Below are 18,871 nucleotides of genomic sequence, written 5' to 3'. Positions count from 1 at the left end.
GAGTTGTGACTATGGACCGAGACCCCTGAAGAGGACTTTATGTATTGTTTAAAAGAGATTTTATTCATTCATTCATTCGAGACACAGAGAGAGAGGCAGAGACAGAAGCAGGCTCCCTGCAAGGAGCCCAATGCTGGACTCAATCCCGGGACCTTGGGATCACGCCCTGAGCCAAAGGCAGATGCTCCACCGCTGAGCCACCCAGGTGCCCCGACAAAGAGGACTCTAAAAACGAAGTTGGCATCTCTCTGAGCCTTGAGAAAGGCAGATGGAGAAGTGGGGCTGGCATCCAGGCAGGGGGCACAGCGTAAACAAAAGTGCAGGGCTGGGGGATCTCTGGGTGGCTCAGCGGTTTAGCGCCTGCCTTCGGCCCAGGGAGTGATCCTGGAGTCCCGGGATCGAGTCCCACGTTGGGCTCCCGGTATGGAGCCTGCTTCTCCCTCTGCCTGTCTCTGCCTCTCTCTCTCTCTGTCTATCATGAATAAATAAATAAGATCTCTTAAAAAAAAAAAAAAGTGCAGGGCTGAAATATGCCTGGTGAGATGTAAATGCTGGTCTGAGGACTGGAGGCCACACTCCTGTGCTGGAGGTTCTGAGCCCTGCTGAGGGAAGCCACCCGCAGGACACATCTCCTTGGCTTGGTCTAGAGAAAGGGACACTCCTAAGACCCCCTCTCCCCAGGGCAGAGCCAGCTGGAGCCTCCCTCCCAGCAGGAGGCTGAGAACATGGGGCCCATGCTTGGCACATGTCCTCTGCAGGACATGTCCTGAACTAAGAGGGGTTCCACCCAGGGTTCTATTTGGGGTGTGAGGGGTGGGTAGCACAGGGACAACGGAGAAACCAGAGCACGGTTTCCATGGGCCCTCCAAACCAGCTGGAGGAAGCCACCCCTCTAGCTCCTTGGATACACAAGGTGTCCCCACTGTCCAGTGAAGACACCTGAGGCTTGGGCGGAGGGGGTTGAGAGTGTCCTGTGGCTGGCCCAGGTCACACAGCTCTGCAAAACCTGGCCTTAAACACACATCTAGAGAAGTTCCGATCGTTAAGCTGAGGCTAAGCAAGGAAAACAGGGACGCAATGGGGCCTAGTAGCTGGTTTAAAAACCCTGCTACAGCTCGTCGTGATCAGAGGAAAGATACCAGGAGCAAGAAAGGAGGCCTTTGGGACATCCTGAAAGGGAGCCTTCAAACTTGGAGTTAGACGGGTAAGGCTCCAACTCCTGTTCAGGCCCTGAGACCTTTCAGCTTCTCACAGCCTTAGTTTCCTCATCCGTGAAATGGGGATGTTAATATGACCCCACATGGGGCCGAAAGGACTGAATGCATGTGTGTGTGTGTGTGTGTGTGTGTGTGTGTGTGTGTGTGTATTGATATATGTATGTATATGTTAAGAACACTGGGGCAGGGAGATGTTTATCAAATGGTTTATCTCTGACTTGTCTTCACTGCCATTCTTCGGGAAGCACACCAGGTCTGTGGCAGGAAATGCGGCCGGGGCTGGGCTCGGGCTCACCTCTGGGTCCTGCACGTCCATGGTGCAGACCTCATGAAAAGCCAGAGGCGGCCTGAGCGACGAACCCACCCAAGGCTGGCATGTAGTGGGCCATCCGCCCTCCACCAGCCAGCCAGCCCGTCACCTCGCCGCTAGACTTGCAGATGAGAAGCTGATTTCTGCGTGGGGAGGGGGCCGCATGGGGAAACTAGACACCAGGCTACTTCCTGCCCAGGGCACTCTGTGAGGTGCCGGGAAGCCCAGCTCTGGCCTCTGCCCTCTGCCCTGGATTTGTTTACACACCGTGGGGCTGGGGTCAGAGCCTGAGTGGTGCTGTGGGGTCAGAAAAAGACCAGCAGGCCTGGCCAGATGTGCCTATGTGTCAGGGACAAGGAGAGCGTCCAACGACTCTGGAAGCGTCTGGAAGGCTGCTGGGTCAGGAGCAGAGCGGCCAAGCCTGTGCAGCCCCTGCACAGTGGCTACCAGCACTCTTCTGTTCACCCGCGTGGGGCAAGTGCCTGCATGTTCGGAGCCAAGGGGACGCAGGGAGAATGTGCTGGTCCCCTTCTCCAAAGAGCCCATTTGGAAAGGCAGGGTGGACACCCCAGAACCTTAAACTCACCCCTCAGCCCAGGCTATGGTTACAGGTCAACGTGAAGAGTCAACAGTGCTCTGGGAAACCGTCTCAGGTGTGACTTGGCTGTACCGTTTACGGTGGGCCTTCAAGAGCCTGATCTTAGTGCATTCCGTAAAAACCTTTTCTTTGGTCTCCCCTTTTACCCACGAGGAGGTAGAGGCCCCGTGGGCTCAGGAACTGGCCCAAGGACACAGATCTAGCAAGGGGCACGGCTGCTCCCCACCCCATCCCAGCCTGAACCCCGGGTGGCCTGGGCTTTGGCTTCCTTGCAGCAGCTGCCCCTCCCCAGATGGGGCTCCTGGCCCCTGCGGTCCCCAGGCCCTCCTCTTCGGCATTCCAGGCATACCTCCTGTCACCGCCCCACTGGCTCTCCCGCCCAGGACCTTTGACATTCTCAAAGGTTTCCTGGTTGTCCCAACACTCCCTGGAAGGGCATCTGTGCCAAATCTTCTTCCCACACCCACCCTGCTCAAGCCAGGCCCCCAGGAGACCCGACCCTCCTCTCCCGGCACTGACTCCAGGGTGATGGGAACAGGGGCCCACACCCCTCCGTTATGCTCCCTGGTCCTCCCCAGGAGCTCTGAAGCAGCGCTGGCCTCTAGAGCTTTGTGCAACGATGGAGACGCTCTGCATCTTCCTGTCCAACAGGGTACCCACCAGCCGCAAGTTGCTATGGAGCACATGAATGTGGCCGGTGCAACTGAGAAGCTGAAGTTTTATCTCACTTTAATGAATTTATTATTTTTTTTAAAGATTTACTTATTCATGAGGGAGGGGGGCACGCAGAGACATAGGCGGAGGGAGAAGCAGGCTCCCCACAAGGAGCCTGATGTGGGACTCGATCCTGGGACCCCAGGATAACGTCCTGAGCCGAAGGCAGACGCTCAACTGCTGAGCCACCCAGGCGTCCCTAACTTGAATAAATTTAAAGTCAAATGCAAGAAGCCGGCTGTGGCTAGTGGCTGCTGTACTGGATAGCACAGCCGTGTAAAATGTTTGTCATCCAAAATATCAGCCGTGCAGATAGTCTCCGAATATTAGATAGCACAGAATAATGGAGATCCTCTGAGGTCATCTTATCCGATCCCCTCCTTCCTGCAGTGGAGGCACAAAGGCATAGAGAGGGGAGGTGACTTGCCCAAGGTCACACATAGCCGGCGGCTAAGCTGAAATGGGGCTGAGCCAGCTTACCTGGCTCCAAATCTAGCATTTTTTTCCAGGACCTAACCCCTTCTTCCCTCTTTTCCACCCAACACCAGACTCCGGGTAAATCAAGTTTAGTTCAGCTTGAGAATGCTTTTTCAACTCTCAAACATTTGAATACTCCATTTTGCCACAACACTTTGAATAACTGAGGGAAGCTGACGGTGCCAACCAAAAAGGAAATAGCCCTGCACCTGCTGTGTACCTCCTGAGTGGCTCACCCAGCCTGAAGTGACAAGCGCCCGAGCCAACAGGCATGCCTATCAGAGCCCTGGAGCTCCCCAACACCAGGGGACAGAACACAGGGCAAAATCCACCATCCAGAACCCACCCGGCTGTCCCACTCCCTGAGGTGCAGCCAAGAATATGAAGAAGCCGAAGCATGGTAGACAGTGGCTGGCCCAGACCTTGGCCATGGTGGTGGGGTAGGCTCCAGGCCCTGGGTCACCTACCCACCACCCAGATAGGGAAGACTGTGAGCCACAAATCCCCAGCCACGGCTCACTCAGGCTCACTGGACAACCCGAAGGAACAAAAGATCAGTGTGGGGTGGAGACCTGCCCAGGCCCACATGGGCTTCCTTGCTCCGTAGAGGCCCCTTCTCTTGGCTGGACTGCCAGACGGCTCTTAGTAGACCATGGAGCCCTATTGTGTTCACACACACACCCCTAGAATCAGCTTCTGGAACAGTGACAAAGTGGAGAAATAACAGATGGGGTTCAAATCAGCTCTCCCACTCACTGCGCAACCAGGGCAAGGCTTGCCAAACTTTCTGGGCCTCAATCAACTTATCTATAAAATGGAAATGGTGATATTCACCTCAAAGGCCACCTTCACCAAAGTTCATTCGGTAGAACCAGGAGGCATGCCCCAATAGAGAAGGAACTTTAAATGCTGCTTCTTTAAAACAAGGTCATTGACTTTTTTTTTTTCCTTAAAGATTTTATTTATTTATTTGTGAGAGACACACAGAGAGAGGCAGAGACCTAGGCAGAAGGAGAAGCAGGCTCCCTGCGGGAAGCCTGATGTGGGACTCGATCCCAGGACCCCGGGTCACACCCTGAGCCGAAGGCAGACGTTCAACCACTGAGCCACCCAGGCGTCCGTCATTGACAACTTTTTAAAAAACAGTGAATCATCTGAGTCTGTAGGATGAAAGAAAATGCCACAGCCTGCAGGCCCCCAAGTCCAGTCTCTGCTATTCCCTAATTCCCACAGCCCTGGCTGGCTCCCCTCGGCCACAGACTCGTCGCCTTGTGCTCACCAACCCTGTCTTCCCCAGATCCTCCCAGGGCTGCCTCCACTTACTATCTGGGTCTCCAATTCCCCTCCCTGGCAGCAGCCTGGAGACCCCCCCCCCAACCCATCATGGTCTCCTGTGTTGCTCATTTAGCCATATTTCTATCTAGATTTATCATAGATTTGTTTTTTTCTGCTTCTGTCTCTCTTCTTAAATTGTCATCACAATACCCCCAGTGCCTGGTACAGTGGAGATGTTTAAAAAAAATAGCCATTGACCGATCAGCTAAGTGATAGAAAGCCTCTCTCACTGTGACCATGGCTCTCCAGCTGACTGTGGCTCCATGGAGAGTGGAAAGGGGGCCTGCTTCGCTCCCCGCTGCAGCCCAGCTCCTGGCCCCGGTCAGCACAGGTCAGGCTTTTCATAAACACCAAGTGAAGGGATAAATCACCTCCTTATAACCGCAGAATAGACTGGCCCACGCAGGACCGTTTGTGGTTGAGGGAAGAGCAATGGCTTATTTATACCAAGATCAAATTAGTGGCTATGGGCAGAGTGCAACTAATTTCCATTTACTATTCCTGGCTAATTGGAAACTTCTGAGGATTCCCTTTGCCGCCGTTTCAATGGGAAGCTTGTAAACTCTTTTGTGCAGATGCTGTAGGAAGAAAGTGCTCTTGTCTCTGAGCCTCGTCCTCCACCTGAACCTGTGGTGGTTTTTCACCCTGCCACGTGGACTCTGAGCTATCCAGTCATTCATTTGATAGATGTTCACCGAGAACTCACCATGTGCCAGATGCTGGGGACACCAGGACAGATGGGATGACCTCGCCTCTGCCAGCAGGGAGAAAAACAGTAACTCCGAAGGTCTCAATACTGCACCTCCGCCATCCCAAAAGGTGCAGAAGCAGCACACCTTCCTGGACCTCTCAGTCCTCACACACCATGACACTCATTCCTTTCCTGAGACTTCTTGAGTCTCCTGAACCCCAGAGGTGCTGGACTAACCATCTCACCCCCACTCGGCACCTGGCCTCCAGGTGAGCCCTCCGAGTGGCCCTCAGCTGTGACTCTGGCCCCTCACCCCAGAGGCGGCCACGCTTAGGAAGATGAACAGGATCCCACACGCCCTTCCTAGCCAGGCCTCGGCACCAGACAGACAGCTGTCATCCACCTCACTGAACACCAGAAGCAAACCTGCCTTCACCCTGGGATACCCTCGTGAAATGCATTTTGAGGGAGAAACATCAACAGGGACAAGATCTGGAACGTGGCTGTAGCCCCAAATGGATCACCCCAAACACTTGCACTTAAATGGCTCCAAAGCCAAGGTGACAATATCTTTGCGGGTGGCTCTGGCCCCTTGCTGTTTCCCAGCGGGGTCACCGGCCTCGGAGGCGGGGAAAGGCGAAGAGTACCAGGTGCCTCGTCGGGTGTGGTCCAAGAGCATCATGACGGGCGGCCTGTGCCCACCGGGGCTCCCAGCAGGAGGGTCCCGAAGCAGGGCTCACAGCTCTATTTATAGAAACGCCGCCACTACGGATGAAGAACTAGGAAGAACCAGCACGGCAGTATTTTCCAAGCTCACGCTGTCTCGGCTTAATTTCATCCCAAGCAAATAAATCATTAAGGAGGCACCGAGTCTTGGAAGATCTGATGAAGAAGGGCCATTAAACGGTACAGCCTTAACTTGAATTATGGAAGGCCTCAGACAAGCAGCCTTATTAGTGTCTGGGCTGGGCTGTAACTCATGCTAACTGCCCCCTTGCCTTAACCAAGGGACACGACTGGGAGGATCGGCTGGCTTCCTGACCGCAGCAAACAAATGCGGCTGCCAGCCTGGGAGGCTGTTGGCTCTCCCCAGTCGTTTCTACGCCATCCTGCAGATTTGCTTACCCCGTTCATTGCTACCCCTGCAGCACCCACTCCGCCTCCGCGCCGCTCCCGTGCACCCAGGTGAGAATGAACACAGCGTGGCTGTCCTGTACTTAGGGGGTTTAAATGCTGTGCCAGTGGGATTGCTGACGCCAGCTCCAGTAAACCCTTCTGCTAAGGCCCCAGACCACCAGGAAAGCTGAAGCAAGGCTCACGGTGACCCTGTGTGGCCTGGAGATTAGAGGGGGGTGCTGAGCCGGCCATCCGGATCCCGGTGCAGATGGCTGCCTCCGAGTTTGTGCTGTGAGTGGGCTCTTCATCCCCTTGGCCTCAGGCTCTTCATGTGGGCAGCGGGGTACCAGCACCTTCTCCTCTTCTGTGGGCACTAAACGAGCTAACGTGCATGGGGCCCTTACTAGCATTCATATAGGGCTATGGGGGTTTAAATAAGACGATGGGATGCATGAGCAGAGCCAAGCAGTGTTTGGCCTTTTGTAGGTGCTCAATCAATGACTGTTGAACAAAGAGCCATTTCTATTTGCAGTAATCCTTTCCCAAACAAAGTTGGCCTCATGGAAAAGTCACGGATTTCCTTGTATATACCTTGCTGGTAATTGTGCAAATTTGGGTTCCAGGACAGGTAAACTGAGTCACACAGTGGTTGAGGGAGGATGAGAACAAGAGGGAAATGGGGCTGGGTAGGAAAGGGAGGAAGTGTAGAAGACACAGCTGGACAGTGGAAGGGTGGGAAGTGGGGGGAGGGCAGGGTGCAGGAACTACCCTCCTGTCTGCCAAGCAGGAGGGGTGGTGGGTAGAGCCAGGCTTGGTAACACTAGGCCTTGTTGGGGGGTGGGGAGGAAACAGGCCATATCCAACAAAGAGGTCGGCACAGACCAAGGCAGGGAGGAATAAGCAGACTGGTTTGGCTGCAGGACCAGAGTGGGGGTTAGAGAGGTGGACGGTGGGGGTAGGGGACAAGCCATGCATGTGGAAGCCTCGCCCAGTGCCCTTCCCTCAACATTGCAGCAGCATGAGACTCACCCAGGGGCTTGTCAGAAATGCAGACTCTTGGGCCCTACCCATACCTCCTAGGTCAGAACCTCATTTAACAACATCCCAGCTGACCTGAATGCCCATCAGGGTGTGAGAAGCACTGCTGACACCAAGTCTAGGGGGGGAGTCCAATCATCAAACCCACTTTACAGATAAGAATGCTGAGGAAACTTATGCCTAGCCCATCCGGGTAGGACATGGGGGGACTGGTGATCCCTGGTCTCTGATTGTGCTGAACTCCCTGCTCTATGGTCTGAGCAGGGTCGGGACAGGGTCTCAGACATGTGGGAGGCTCGGGGGAGCCACAGAGGGTCTCAGGGCTGCCCAGGCTGCCAAGGCCACTTCCTAGGAAGGCGTCATTCTCCTCCTGAACTCTGACATGTCTTCTCTCATCTATGTCAGGGTTTCTCAATACAGGCTCATGAACCACATTGGATTCTCACTCTTGTTTCTGCATTTTCAAGGGGGACTGGAGGCCTGGGTTTTAGGTCTGGATCTGCTGCTAATTAGCCAGTGACCTTGGACAAGTCTTCCCAGTTCTCTGGTCCAGTCAGCTCCTACCTGTAAAATGGGGGTCTGGCATTGGCTACCAGATGGCACTTGTCCCATTCCAGTGCCTAGGGCCTGCTTCACCCTCCCGCCAGCTCCTCCCGGCCACCTCGTCTCCCCTTCCCTCCAAAGGCCCGACATGGGGCTCCCCCACAGCTGGGCCTAGTGACCATCTGTTCAGAGGCATAGGCTGCCCCTCAGGCCCAGCACTTCGGCAGCTCGTCCCCACTGAATACATATGCGGGCCACAGCTGGTCGGTAGGCCGCTTATTTGGATCTCCTTGCTGAACACACGTTCACCAAGCAAGTCGCCCCCAGGAACCACAAAACACTTAAACCAGACACTTAGCTGGAAACCTTTGAAACTGCTCATGGGGAAGGCTCAACACTCTCAGCTCATTTGTGATAGACTCACAGTGGTCTTTGAACCTCAGGTGGTATTTCCATTAAGTATCTTTTTTTTTTTTTTTTTAAGATTTTACTTATTTATTCATGAGAGATACAGAGAGAGAAGCAGAGATACAGGCAGAGGGAGAAGTAGGCTCCCTACGGGGACTAGATCCCAGGATCCCCCAGGATCACGACCTGAGCCAAAGGCAGAGGCTCAATCACAGAGCCACCCAGGTGCCCCTTTATCAAGTATCTTAAAGAGAAAAGAGACCAAAACCTCCCCAAACCAACATATTCCCTTACATGAAACCCCTCAGATTTCACAACGTGGACCAAAATATACTAACGACAATTATTTCCACACTGAATAACATTGACAGTAATTTTACCCATCTGTGGGAGCTGTGATTGTCATAACCGGCGATTTTTAAACCTACATTTCCCCAGGGCCTACTATGTGCCAGGCACGCGCCCCGTCACTTTCTGTAGATCACCCACAATCCCAATGCCTGTGGCACAGTATATTTCTATTATCATTACAGATGAGGAAACTGAGGCTCCAGGGTGAACTGCCTTGCTCAGTGTCATGGCTCATGAGCAGCCCAGTCAGGAGGGAACCCCACTGAGGCCCTCTGAGAGGGGGAGGGCAGGCGCAGATCGTTTCCAGTGGCCCTGCGTATGACTCCACGGCCTCCACCGCGGCCCACGAGCGAGCGACGCTCTCTTGACTGAGCCCGTGTTTCAAAGCCCCCTTCCTGCAGGCAGGACTTCCAAGAGTGAACCTACTCACGACTGTTCAAATGTGACCCCTCCCCCCCTCAGAGCAGGGCCACTGTGTCTGAGCATGAACAGTTTTCAGCTGCAAGCCTGTGCCTTTTTGTAGAAAACAAAGGGAGAGGCCAGTTTCTGAGTGTCCAGATTCTGAATTGAATTGCCCAGCCCATCGTGCCGCCTCCGCCTGGCCTGGGTGTGGGGACAGATGTGCTGTGCTCCACACACAATGAGAGGTGGGAATGGGTCACTCTGGGGTCACGCTCCAAGGGGGCGGCCTCTCAGGGCCAGCCTCCCTCTGTTCCAGCCATCTGTGACTCGGGTCCTGCTCCAGAATAGAAAAGCTCTACAGGTGGCGGGAGGCCAGTATAGTCACAGGTACTTACTCAGCACCTACCAGGTGCCCAGTTCCGAGGGTGTCACCGAGGGAGTCCCTGCCTCCAACGGCTGCCGCCGTCAGCAGTGGCAACAGCAGCAACAGCACAGCAACCCACACCCATTCTGGCTCTGCCCTGTACAGGTGACTTAGCGCACGGACATTCACCTACATAAGGACTGACCAGATTATACAACTCCAATAGTCCGAGTCTAGCACTGTGAAGCCTCCTGAACAGCAAACTAATGTGATTCTACTGTATTGTAAACTACAAAGCAAATCATTCACAAGATTCATCAAGTGGCCAGGATGAGCTCAGCCCTGGACATGGTACAGTCATTAATGCCGGGTAAGCACAGTAAGACCCACAGCGCCCTCCAGCACCCCCCCCCCCCATGAGCCACGTGCTGGACCATGCTTCATTTCTGCCTCATTTCTCATACAGCAGCTATGCAAGGCACACATAATTATTCCCACTGCACAGATGGGAGAAAAACGAAGGTTCGAGGATGTTAGTTAGCCAGAAGGGGGCAGAAATGAAATTTAAATTGGAATCAAATGTTTACTCGCAAAGATTGGAAACTGCCTAGATGTCAAAAAAAAAAAAAAAAATGGGGGTCTGAATAAAATAAAGGATGATACAACCATACCAAGCAAACCCATGCAGCTATTAATAAAGAATGAGGCAACTCTCTGGCAATCATATTAAATAATCGCCAAGCTCTGTTAAAGGGAAAGGGAGATGCAGACCAATGTTTACAGCATGATCACATTCATGTAAAATTTCTCTGTCATAACATTTCTGGAAGGACACATGAGAAACTATTAATGGTGGTTGCCAGCAGGGAGGGGAGCTGGGGAGCTAATGGCCAGGGGGGTATTTCATTGTAATATTTAAATTTGTTGCTATGGGGGTGCCTGGGTGACTCAGGGGGTTAAGCATCTGCCTTCGGCTCAGGTCATGATCTCAGGGACCTGGGATCCAGCCCCACGTAGGGCTCCCTGCTCCGTGGGGAGGCTGCTTCTCCTGCTGCCTGCTGCTCTGCCTACTGGTGCTCTGTCTCTCTCTCTCTCTCTTTCTGCTAAATAAACAAATAAAATCTCAAAAAAAAAATTTGTTGCTATGTGCACAGCTTGCCTTTCAAAAGTATATGCATAGATATTTTTAAGTCCCTGCTGTATTGACTTCCGCACACGCGCCTCCTGGGTCAACACCGATCGTCCTACGGAAACTTACTCTATATCCACTTGGGGAAAGAAGGTACACATGTGGAAAAGGAAGTGAATGGGGCAGATGGGGGGCACTCGGTGCTAAATGAGGGCACTCGGTGCAGGGGGCAGAGCCCTGGGCTGAGGATGAGTTGGGATCAGGGCAGAATAATAGGGCAGAGAAGTGAAGGGGAGACCAGGTCTGGGTGGAGAGGGCAGAGGAGCGAGGGGAGACCAGGCCTGGGTGGAGAGGGCAGAGGAGCGAGGGGGAGACCAGGTCTGGGTGCAGAGGAGCGAGGGGAGACCAGGCCTGGGTGGAGAGGGCAGAGAAGCAAGGGGAGACCAGGCCTGGGTGGAGAGGGCAGAGGAGCGAGGGGAGGCCAGGCCTGGGTGGAGAGGGCAGAGGAGCGAGGGGAGACCAGGCCTGGGTGGAGAGGGCAGAGGAGCGAGGGGAGACCAGGTCTGGGTGCAGAGGGCAGAGGAGCGAGGGGGAGACCAGGTCTGGGTGCAGAGGGCAGAGGAGCGAGGGGAGACCAGGCCTGGGTGGAGAGGGCAGAGAAGCAAGGGGAGACCAGGCCTGGGTGGAGAGGGCAGAGGAACGAGGGGAGGCCAGGCCTGGGTGGAGAGGGCAGAGGAACGAGGGGAGGCCAGGCCTGGGTGGAGAGGGCAGAGGAGCGAGGGGAGACCAGGCCTGGGTGGAGAGGGCAGAGGAGGCTGGGAGGACTGTGGCACCCTGTAGACACATGGGAGTTGAGCAGGAAGGTGGTGAGTTCAGTGCAGACTGGCTCTGGCAAGGGGATGGTGCCCTTGTACTCAGCCCAGTAGAAAAGTCTCTCTGGCCTTCATCAATACCAGAAGCCTTGGCCGGCTGCCAGCCTCTTCTCCTGAGCTGCTGCGCCAATAAATACTTGTTGGCAGGTCAATTAAACCATCTAGGAACAGCGTCTGGAAATACAGTTTCCCCGGTTCGATGCAGGTGGACAAGACCTCCCTGCCAGTTAGGCCTGAGATCCTCCGTTTCCTCCTCTCCACCCCCCAGGAAAGACGCCCTGGAACCAACGCCTGCTCTGCGGAACCGGGCCCTACACGGTGGGCAGAATGGGGTCAGGGCTGGCCCAGGCGGCAGGGGGGCAGGGCATGCGACTCTTCCGACCTGGGTTTAAGCACAGCTCTGCTGCTGGCTACCTGCTTGGCCTTGAGCAAGTGCACAAATTCTTTACCTTTCCAAAATTCCATTTTCCCATCTACGAGATGGAAATAATGGCAACATTGCCCCAACGTTTACTGTATGGGTTAAGAAAGATAGAGGACACTTGGCCCGGAGCACAAAACAGGGGTGGTATTTTAAAAAGTCTGACCGTTATGAGCCCCCTGTCAAAGCGGCACGGGGCTCCAAGCCCACCTGTCCCTGTCTGGGGCCCCTCTCCACTTCCTGTGGCGCTCACACACCACTCACCACCCAAGACCTCCAGGGCAGGAGACAAAGCTGTTCTGTCAACCTTCCTGGCCTCCAACATGTGGCAGGAGGAGCCAGGGAGCAGAGGAGCAGTTCTGGAAACCAGCCTGGAGCCGATTCCAAAGGCCTGGCCCACCTCACAGCAGTTGGGCCAAACCTCACAGCAGTTGGGACATTTTCAGTGACATTCTCCCGTTAGCGACCAAAGCAGGCCTGATTCCCAGACACCGCTGGGGCTGTCTTGATGCAGCTAACTTTTCAGAACACCCCGTGGAGCTCTGTGCTGAGCCAAGAGCTTTGAGGGCTGGAGATGAAGGCAAGAGGGAGGAGAACAGCCGGGACAGCATCTCATGGTCTCACCCGGACCCACCACAGGAGGAAAGGACCAGTTGGCTGCGTGGCCACCCTGCCCGGTGGAGCAGCCTCTCCTTTTCCTTCTCATCCTGCCCCCTTTGCAAACATCTCCGCAAGGGGCCCACGGGGCCAGTGTGCCTCGGTTTGAATGTCCTGGTTCTCCTATTTACTGGCTGTGTGACCTCGAGCAGCTTACTCAGATTCTCTGTGATTCCATCTCTTCATTGTAAAATGAGATAATAAAGGCATCAGCTGAAAGACTAGCTACAAGGATTAAATGAGTTAAAATTTGTGAATAGGAGGCCAGCCCAGGCTAAGCGCTACATAAGAGGTAGTTATTGGTGGTGTGTTATTACTGCTGTTATCATTTGGGCTGTGGACCCCATCATCCGGAGACAGCTTGCCCAGTTGCCCGGCCTCGGATCCATGCTTCGCTCATATGGCAGGGCCCTGGGCGTCCTGCAGCTCTTTACAGTAAACCCTGAGATGCAGAGCTGCTTCGCTCCATGCCGTGGCTGAAGAATGCATTTAAGACAGGACAGCATGCTTCTAGGAGCTCTGGCCCCCAGTGCTTCAGAGTTAAACGTGGTTAGTCCTTTTTAAGTCTTGCTTTCATAGGCATAAAAATTCAAAAACTGAGAAAAGGATATCCATCAACTTACTTCCATCACATTAGAGGAGAAGCTTCCATTAAGGCCACTTTTGTTGTAACCCATAGGTGAATCCCAGGGCTTGGCTCAGCTCGCCTGGTTAATGAAAGCAGTGAGCACCAATTGCTATGTGTCTGCTCTGTGCCCACAAGCTTTATCATGCCCATTTTACAATGGAGAACACTGAGGTTCAGAGAGAGGAAGTAATCCTTGTGGCCAACCTTCTGGTGAGTGATGGGGCCAGAGCCGATCATGGTCTGTGAGGGGCCCTGGGCACAGTTCTCTCTCCGATGATCTTCTGGGGAAGCCACCTCAGAGAGCAGCCCTGCCTTTCTGCTCCAGAGCCTGTCTCTGACTGTGCTCCCCCATATCTCCGTCGGGTCTGAGTGTGGGGACTTGACATCATGTCCACAACCAATGTTGGCTCAGAATTCTCACATACAAAACCCCACCTTGGGTCACCGTCCCTGTCCAGGGACTCCCTAGAACCAAACCCTTCCCGGTGTCCAGGGCTACCCCTGGTGGACATCAGCTCAGGTCACCAGCTACAGGCAGCACACAGTCCCCTCCCAACCAGCCCCTATCAGACTCCACTGCAGCATGTCCTATGGCCCGTTCTATAGTCAGGGCTTATCCTAGGCTGACCATGGCCTTTCAAAGCCCAGAACAGCTCAGGCTCCCCCTTTCTGCAATCATACCTTGCCCATAAGAGAGAATATTACTCCTGTCTGGAGAACAGGCCAGTGCCATAGCAGACAAGCTAATCCTGACATGCGACAACAGATGCTACAGGTTTGCATCACATGACATCTTGGCCTTCCCTTGCCTTCTGATGAGCATTCCAGCTCCAGCCAACCTCAAAAGTCCCTGCCAGTGAGGAGGAGGATGCAACAGACCAAGTTTCAGCCTCACTAAGCTTCTGTAGCCACCTGAAGGATCCAGAGCTCAAAGTGCCCCCGAAACAGCTGTCCTCTCTCATCCAGGTCCCCACCATTACACCAAGGAGGATATCATGGCTTGACTGCTCCTGAGCCTAACATGCATGGGCGTGCCACTGGCTACAACCTCATTAGCACCTTAGCTTTGAACCTGAAAACAAAGCAACAAATAGCTGAGCATGAACCAATACCCAAGAGGAAGCCCACCTTGGGGGCCCAACCATTGGCTCAAGGAGCTCCTACTGGGTATCCATGTATGTCAGTCTCTAATCTCACCTACCATATTATTGGTACCGCCATACCAACCTCACAGCAGCTGTGAAAGGGGCCTGATACTGTCCCATTCTACTGATAAGCAGAATGAGTTGTAAGGCATTAGAATGGCTCACCAGGGACACAAAACCATTGAGCATTGGGGATGCAGTTGGAACTATAGCATGTCAGACTCCAAAGCCTTGTATGCCAAGTCCACTCTTCTCCTCCCATGATAATTCCTGGCAAGTACGTTTTCCAATTCTGCTTGAAAGGGGTGTTTGTTGTTGCTGTTGGTTTTCTCAGTACTGGGTTTGGCCAGTCCTCATGTCTATCACATTCTCCACAAGGCACTGGGATGACTAAACTAGCCTTTCTCAGGACACATTCATCTGGTCCTAGATCTAGCCAGTTAATCAAAGAATACAGAACAACACTTTGCCATCGATGGTAATCTTTGTCTAACATCCGTGAAAATGAAATCTGAGCAAGAATGTCGCCTATTACACCAGAGAGCTGAGCATACCGGCTGGCCACTTTCTGTGGCCCTCCCCCCTTGAAATCAGTCAACCTACCCTACACTCAAGGAAATATAAATTTTACTTGAGTAAAATCCTCTTCTTGACTTCTTTTCTGGGATCTTATTCTCAGTCCCTCAACTGAAAGGGAGGGGGGAGCAGGGGAAAAGAATAGGCTTCGAAGGCCGATAGACCTACGTAAGGCCTGGTTCTCTATAGCTCTACTCTTCAGTTTTCTCATCTCTGAAAAGGGGGCAATTACAGCTCTCATCTGATGTGAATAAACGGGAATTCTGGCTGCAAGCACCTGCCTCCGTGAGCTTCATCCGGGCTGCGGCAGGAAGTGTCATGTGTGGATGAGGAGTGTATAAGCCCGCAAGGCTCCACTCAGCTGGCGGCCACACATGCCTCTGTGCAGAGGCCACCCTGCCTCCCTGAGTGACTCCCTCCTAACGTCATAACCAATTTTGTTGCAATGATTTTTAAGCTGCTTCACAGCATGATGGTGCATGTTAAATGAGAGGAGGCCGAAGAGCTGCCAAGGATCACCCCCAAGTAGCCTGGGGGCTTGTCTGCAGCCTGCAAGGGTGTTTTGTTTGCCAACATGGTGTTTTCAACAGCTGCCAACTTCAAAAATTGGGCTCTTTCACACAAGTCTAGATTCCTGGGTCCTCTTGGAAAAATCAAAAGACTCTACAACTTCTGGCGCTCGGTCCTAGGAGGCAATGATCAGCTATAGAGGAGGGGCAGGTGACCCCTTTTAACAGGCAATTCACCAGCAAGAGCTGGAAATTGGGTGTTTGGTCCCTGCCTTCAGCAGGCGGTCAATAAATGATAGTTGTTATTATCACTACTTATTACTTATCAGTAACTCAGAGTGCATGGCATTCAAGTACAGGAACTGTATCTTCTACTGTCACTCTCCCCCTGCTGCGGGCTTGAGGCCTGGCACACAGGAGACATCATTTTTGCATGACCCTTATGCAGGCAGCAAGATTCATGATTAGCAGCAGCACAGGAAATCCTTATTAGGTGCCACTCACTGTTCTAAGCACTCTGCCTACATTATTATCTTAGTCGAGCCCTGGCAACAGCCCTGACCCAGATTCCTATCCCTGGGCCACTTTTGCACGTGGGGAAACTGAGGCACAGCCCAAGATCACCAAGCCAGTAAATGAGAGCATCCCAGAGTCCGTGTCCTCTGCACGGGCAGGGTCATCCCAAGCGACCACGGAGGGCAGGGCCTCACCTGCTCCCTGCCACCCTCCCGGACGCCTCCAGCACCAGGCAGCCTCCACTCCCCACCGCCGCCCCCCCGGGCACTTACGGTCAAGGCCGTTGATGTAGCGCATGGTGACTTCGCAATGGCCCCACACGGCACTGACCACCGGGTACAGCTTCTTGCCCTTGAGGCCGCGGAAGGCCACGCCCAGGTACTGGCCATCCACGACGAAGCTGAGCGTGCCCTCGTCCATGTCCAGCACCACGAGCAGCGAGTCCGGCAGCGCGAAGGCCTCCTCGGGCCCCAGGAAGGCGGGGTAGGCCACTCCGGGCCTGTTCTTCCCATCGTGGTAGAGGCGGCTGCGGCCCAGGTCCCAGCCCCACGACTCGGCGTCACTGCCCACCAGGGCCGTGTAGCCCACCGAGTGCAGAGGTGCCCGAGCCGTGGCCACGCCGACTACGGCGTGGGTGCCACGCTGCCGGGCCGGCCAGTTGATCTGCCAGGCGTGCAGGCCGCGCGCGTGGCCCACCTTGCCCCGGATGCCATCCGTGCTCTGGGCCACCGGGTGCCGGTGGAAGGTGAGCCGGTCGTCGTCCTTGACGAAGACGTTGAGCGAGCGGTCCTCGGGGTTCCAGGCGTGCCGCAGCTGCACCGCCAGCCCCGCGGCGGGCATGTCCAACAGCTGGTCCAGCCGCGCCGGCCGCCCCGGCTCCGGCCCCTGCAGCTCCCGCTTGGCCGGCCGCAGCGCCGGCTCGCGCACCTCCACCGACTTGAGGCCCCCCGACAGCTTCTGGCCCATGGTGCGCTGCCGGGAGGGGGCCGCCGCGGGCCACCGCTACCTCGCTGGGGCCTCCGGGCTGGGTACCAGACTTCTGGACCGCACACCTCCGCAGCCTCTACCGGGCTGGGGCAGGGGCCCAAGCTCCTGGAAGAAAGCAAAGGGCATGGGTTACGACAGCCACTGTGCCCAGGGGCCGGGCCCCTTTGCATGCATTAATCATAACAATTAACATAATAATATCTGGCACTTATCTAGTACTTGCCATGTGCCAGACACTGTTCCGAACAGTTTACATCTATGAGTCCATTTAATCCTTAAGCCCTCCCTGTAGGACGTGTACGGTATTATTCCCCTTTTATAGTTGAGAAAACTAGATTACAGAAAGGGTAACTAATTAACTGGTGTCCCATGGCTGAATAGGTGCTGAGCTCAGATTCACATTGAGATCATCTGGCTCCAGAGTCCATGTTCTGCTCTTCTAGTGATCACAGACAATTTTATTTTAGAAGTAAGGACGGAGCCTAGAGGAGTAAAGTGATTGACCCAAGACCACACAGAGCCTAGAGAAGAGCCCAGGTGTATTTGGTCCCAGGGGACTAGGCCTGAGCCAAGACACAGGGGATGCAGAAATATAGGGTGTGGCGCATTGGTTCTCAAGCCTGGCTTCCCTGTATCTAAAATGTAGCCAGGCTCGAGAAGAAAGACACAGAGTGAGGATCCAACAAAATCACCCAGGGACATGAACATGGATACAGGACAACTATCTGAGGATGGGTAGTGTCTCCATGGGAAGGTGAGTGGGAGGCAGGGGAATAAGGGGGCTAGTGTCCAGGCTCTGGAGCCAGATAGAACTGCATCCAAATCCCTGTCTTCCTCTCTAAGCCGTGTGTCCAAAGAAAGGTCTCTGAGCCTCTCTCAGATTCTAGTTTCCTCATCTGTAAAATGGGGACAAATAGCACCCTCTGGGTAGTGTGGTAACCTGAGAGACAATAATATAAAGGGCCAAACCTGAGACTCTACGGGCAAGATTTTCCTCTCCGGCTCTATCCTCTGGACATCCCACAAGTACCCCTTCCCTTTGGATGGACATGTTCTTTCTTTGGGCACATAGACAAGGTCAACAACACTGACACCGGACAACCTCCTCTGAGGCAGGATCCTGGTTTTCAGGGAGGAGGACTTGGCTACCATCTCGAGGAGGCCAGCCAGAATCCCGGATGCTTGGACTGCTTGGATGTGGGGAAAGATGGAGAAGTGAGCCTTGCAACTAGCTCAGAGCAGAGGCATGTACCCTCCCCTCCAGCCTAAGAGCTGCTGGGCTGAAACAACTTCCCCTGAGACAGACCAAGAGGTAGGCATTTTTCATGCCCTGCCCTGCCTGGCCACAACCTCCCACCCAAACAGTGGCACACGGCCAGCCACAGTCCAAGTGGAGAAGAAGAGAACTCTGCTGCCGCACAGCATAGCAGGTAGACTATGGATTCCTTTTTAACTCTCCTATTTTACTCTCAACTCCCATTTTCTTTCCTTTCTATTTGCAGACCCCCGCTTCAGCACATGCCAATCCTAACCCGAGAGCTCTGGCTAATGTTTAATCTGGTGGAAACCAGAGCGCGTAAAAATGTGCAACACTAGACAGTTCTAAGATAGCAGAATACAGTTACTCCTTTTCCTATCCCGAATCACCTAAAATAAAGGAGAAAGAGAAAGAGAAATGTAAATGTTATCTTCAGCGAAACTAGAACACATTTGTAACCCGAACCACAACTTCGAAGGAAAGACTGCCAAGAACAGTAAAGGGCTGCCAGAAACAGTGAAGATCCGACGGGGGCGAGAGAGCACCTGTGGCCGCAGATCTCGGAAAAAGCTGGCAGAGCCGACCAGTAGCTGGCACTCCCTGATGGAA

At 54.0% G+C, this 18,871-nt stretch overlaps 1 protein-coding gene across 1 annotated transcript in view; it reads right to left on the bottom strand.

Moving 5' to 3' along the window:
• The window catches only part of SPSB4 (splA/ryanodine receptor domain and SOCS box containing 4), an 80,852-nt gene that overhangs the window by 48,126 nt on the left and 13,855 nt on the right, over positions 1 to 18,871 (bottom strand). Inside the window, exon 2 of the mRNA XM_026018559.2 lies at positions 16,290 to 17,109. Within this exon, the coding sequence (XP_025874344.2) occupies positions 16,290 to 16,983 (694 nt within the window). The 5' untranslated portion in view covers positions 16,984 to 17,109. The remainder of the gene's footprint in view (positions 1 to 16,289; positions 17,110 to 18,871) is intronic.

Source organism: Vulpes vulpes, chromosome 11 (genome assembly GCF_048418805.1).
Source record: "Vulpes vulpes isolate BD-2025 chromosome 11, VulVul3, whole genome shotgun sequence".
In the NCBI taxonomy this organism is placed as follows: domain Eukaryota; kingdom Metazoa; phylum Chordata; class Mammalia; order Carnivora; family Canidae; genus Vulpes; species Vulpes vulpes.
This window is presented reverse-complemented; position numbering and strand designations above follow the sequence as displayed.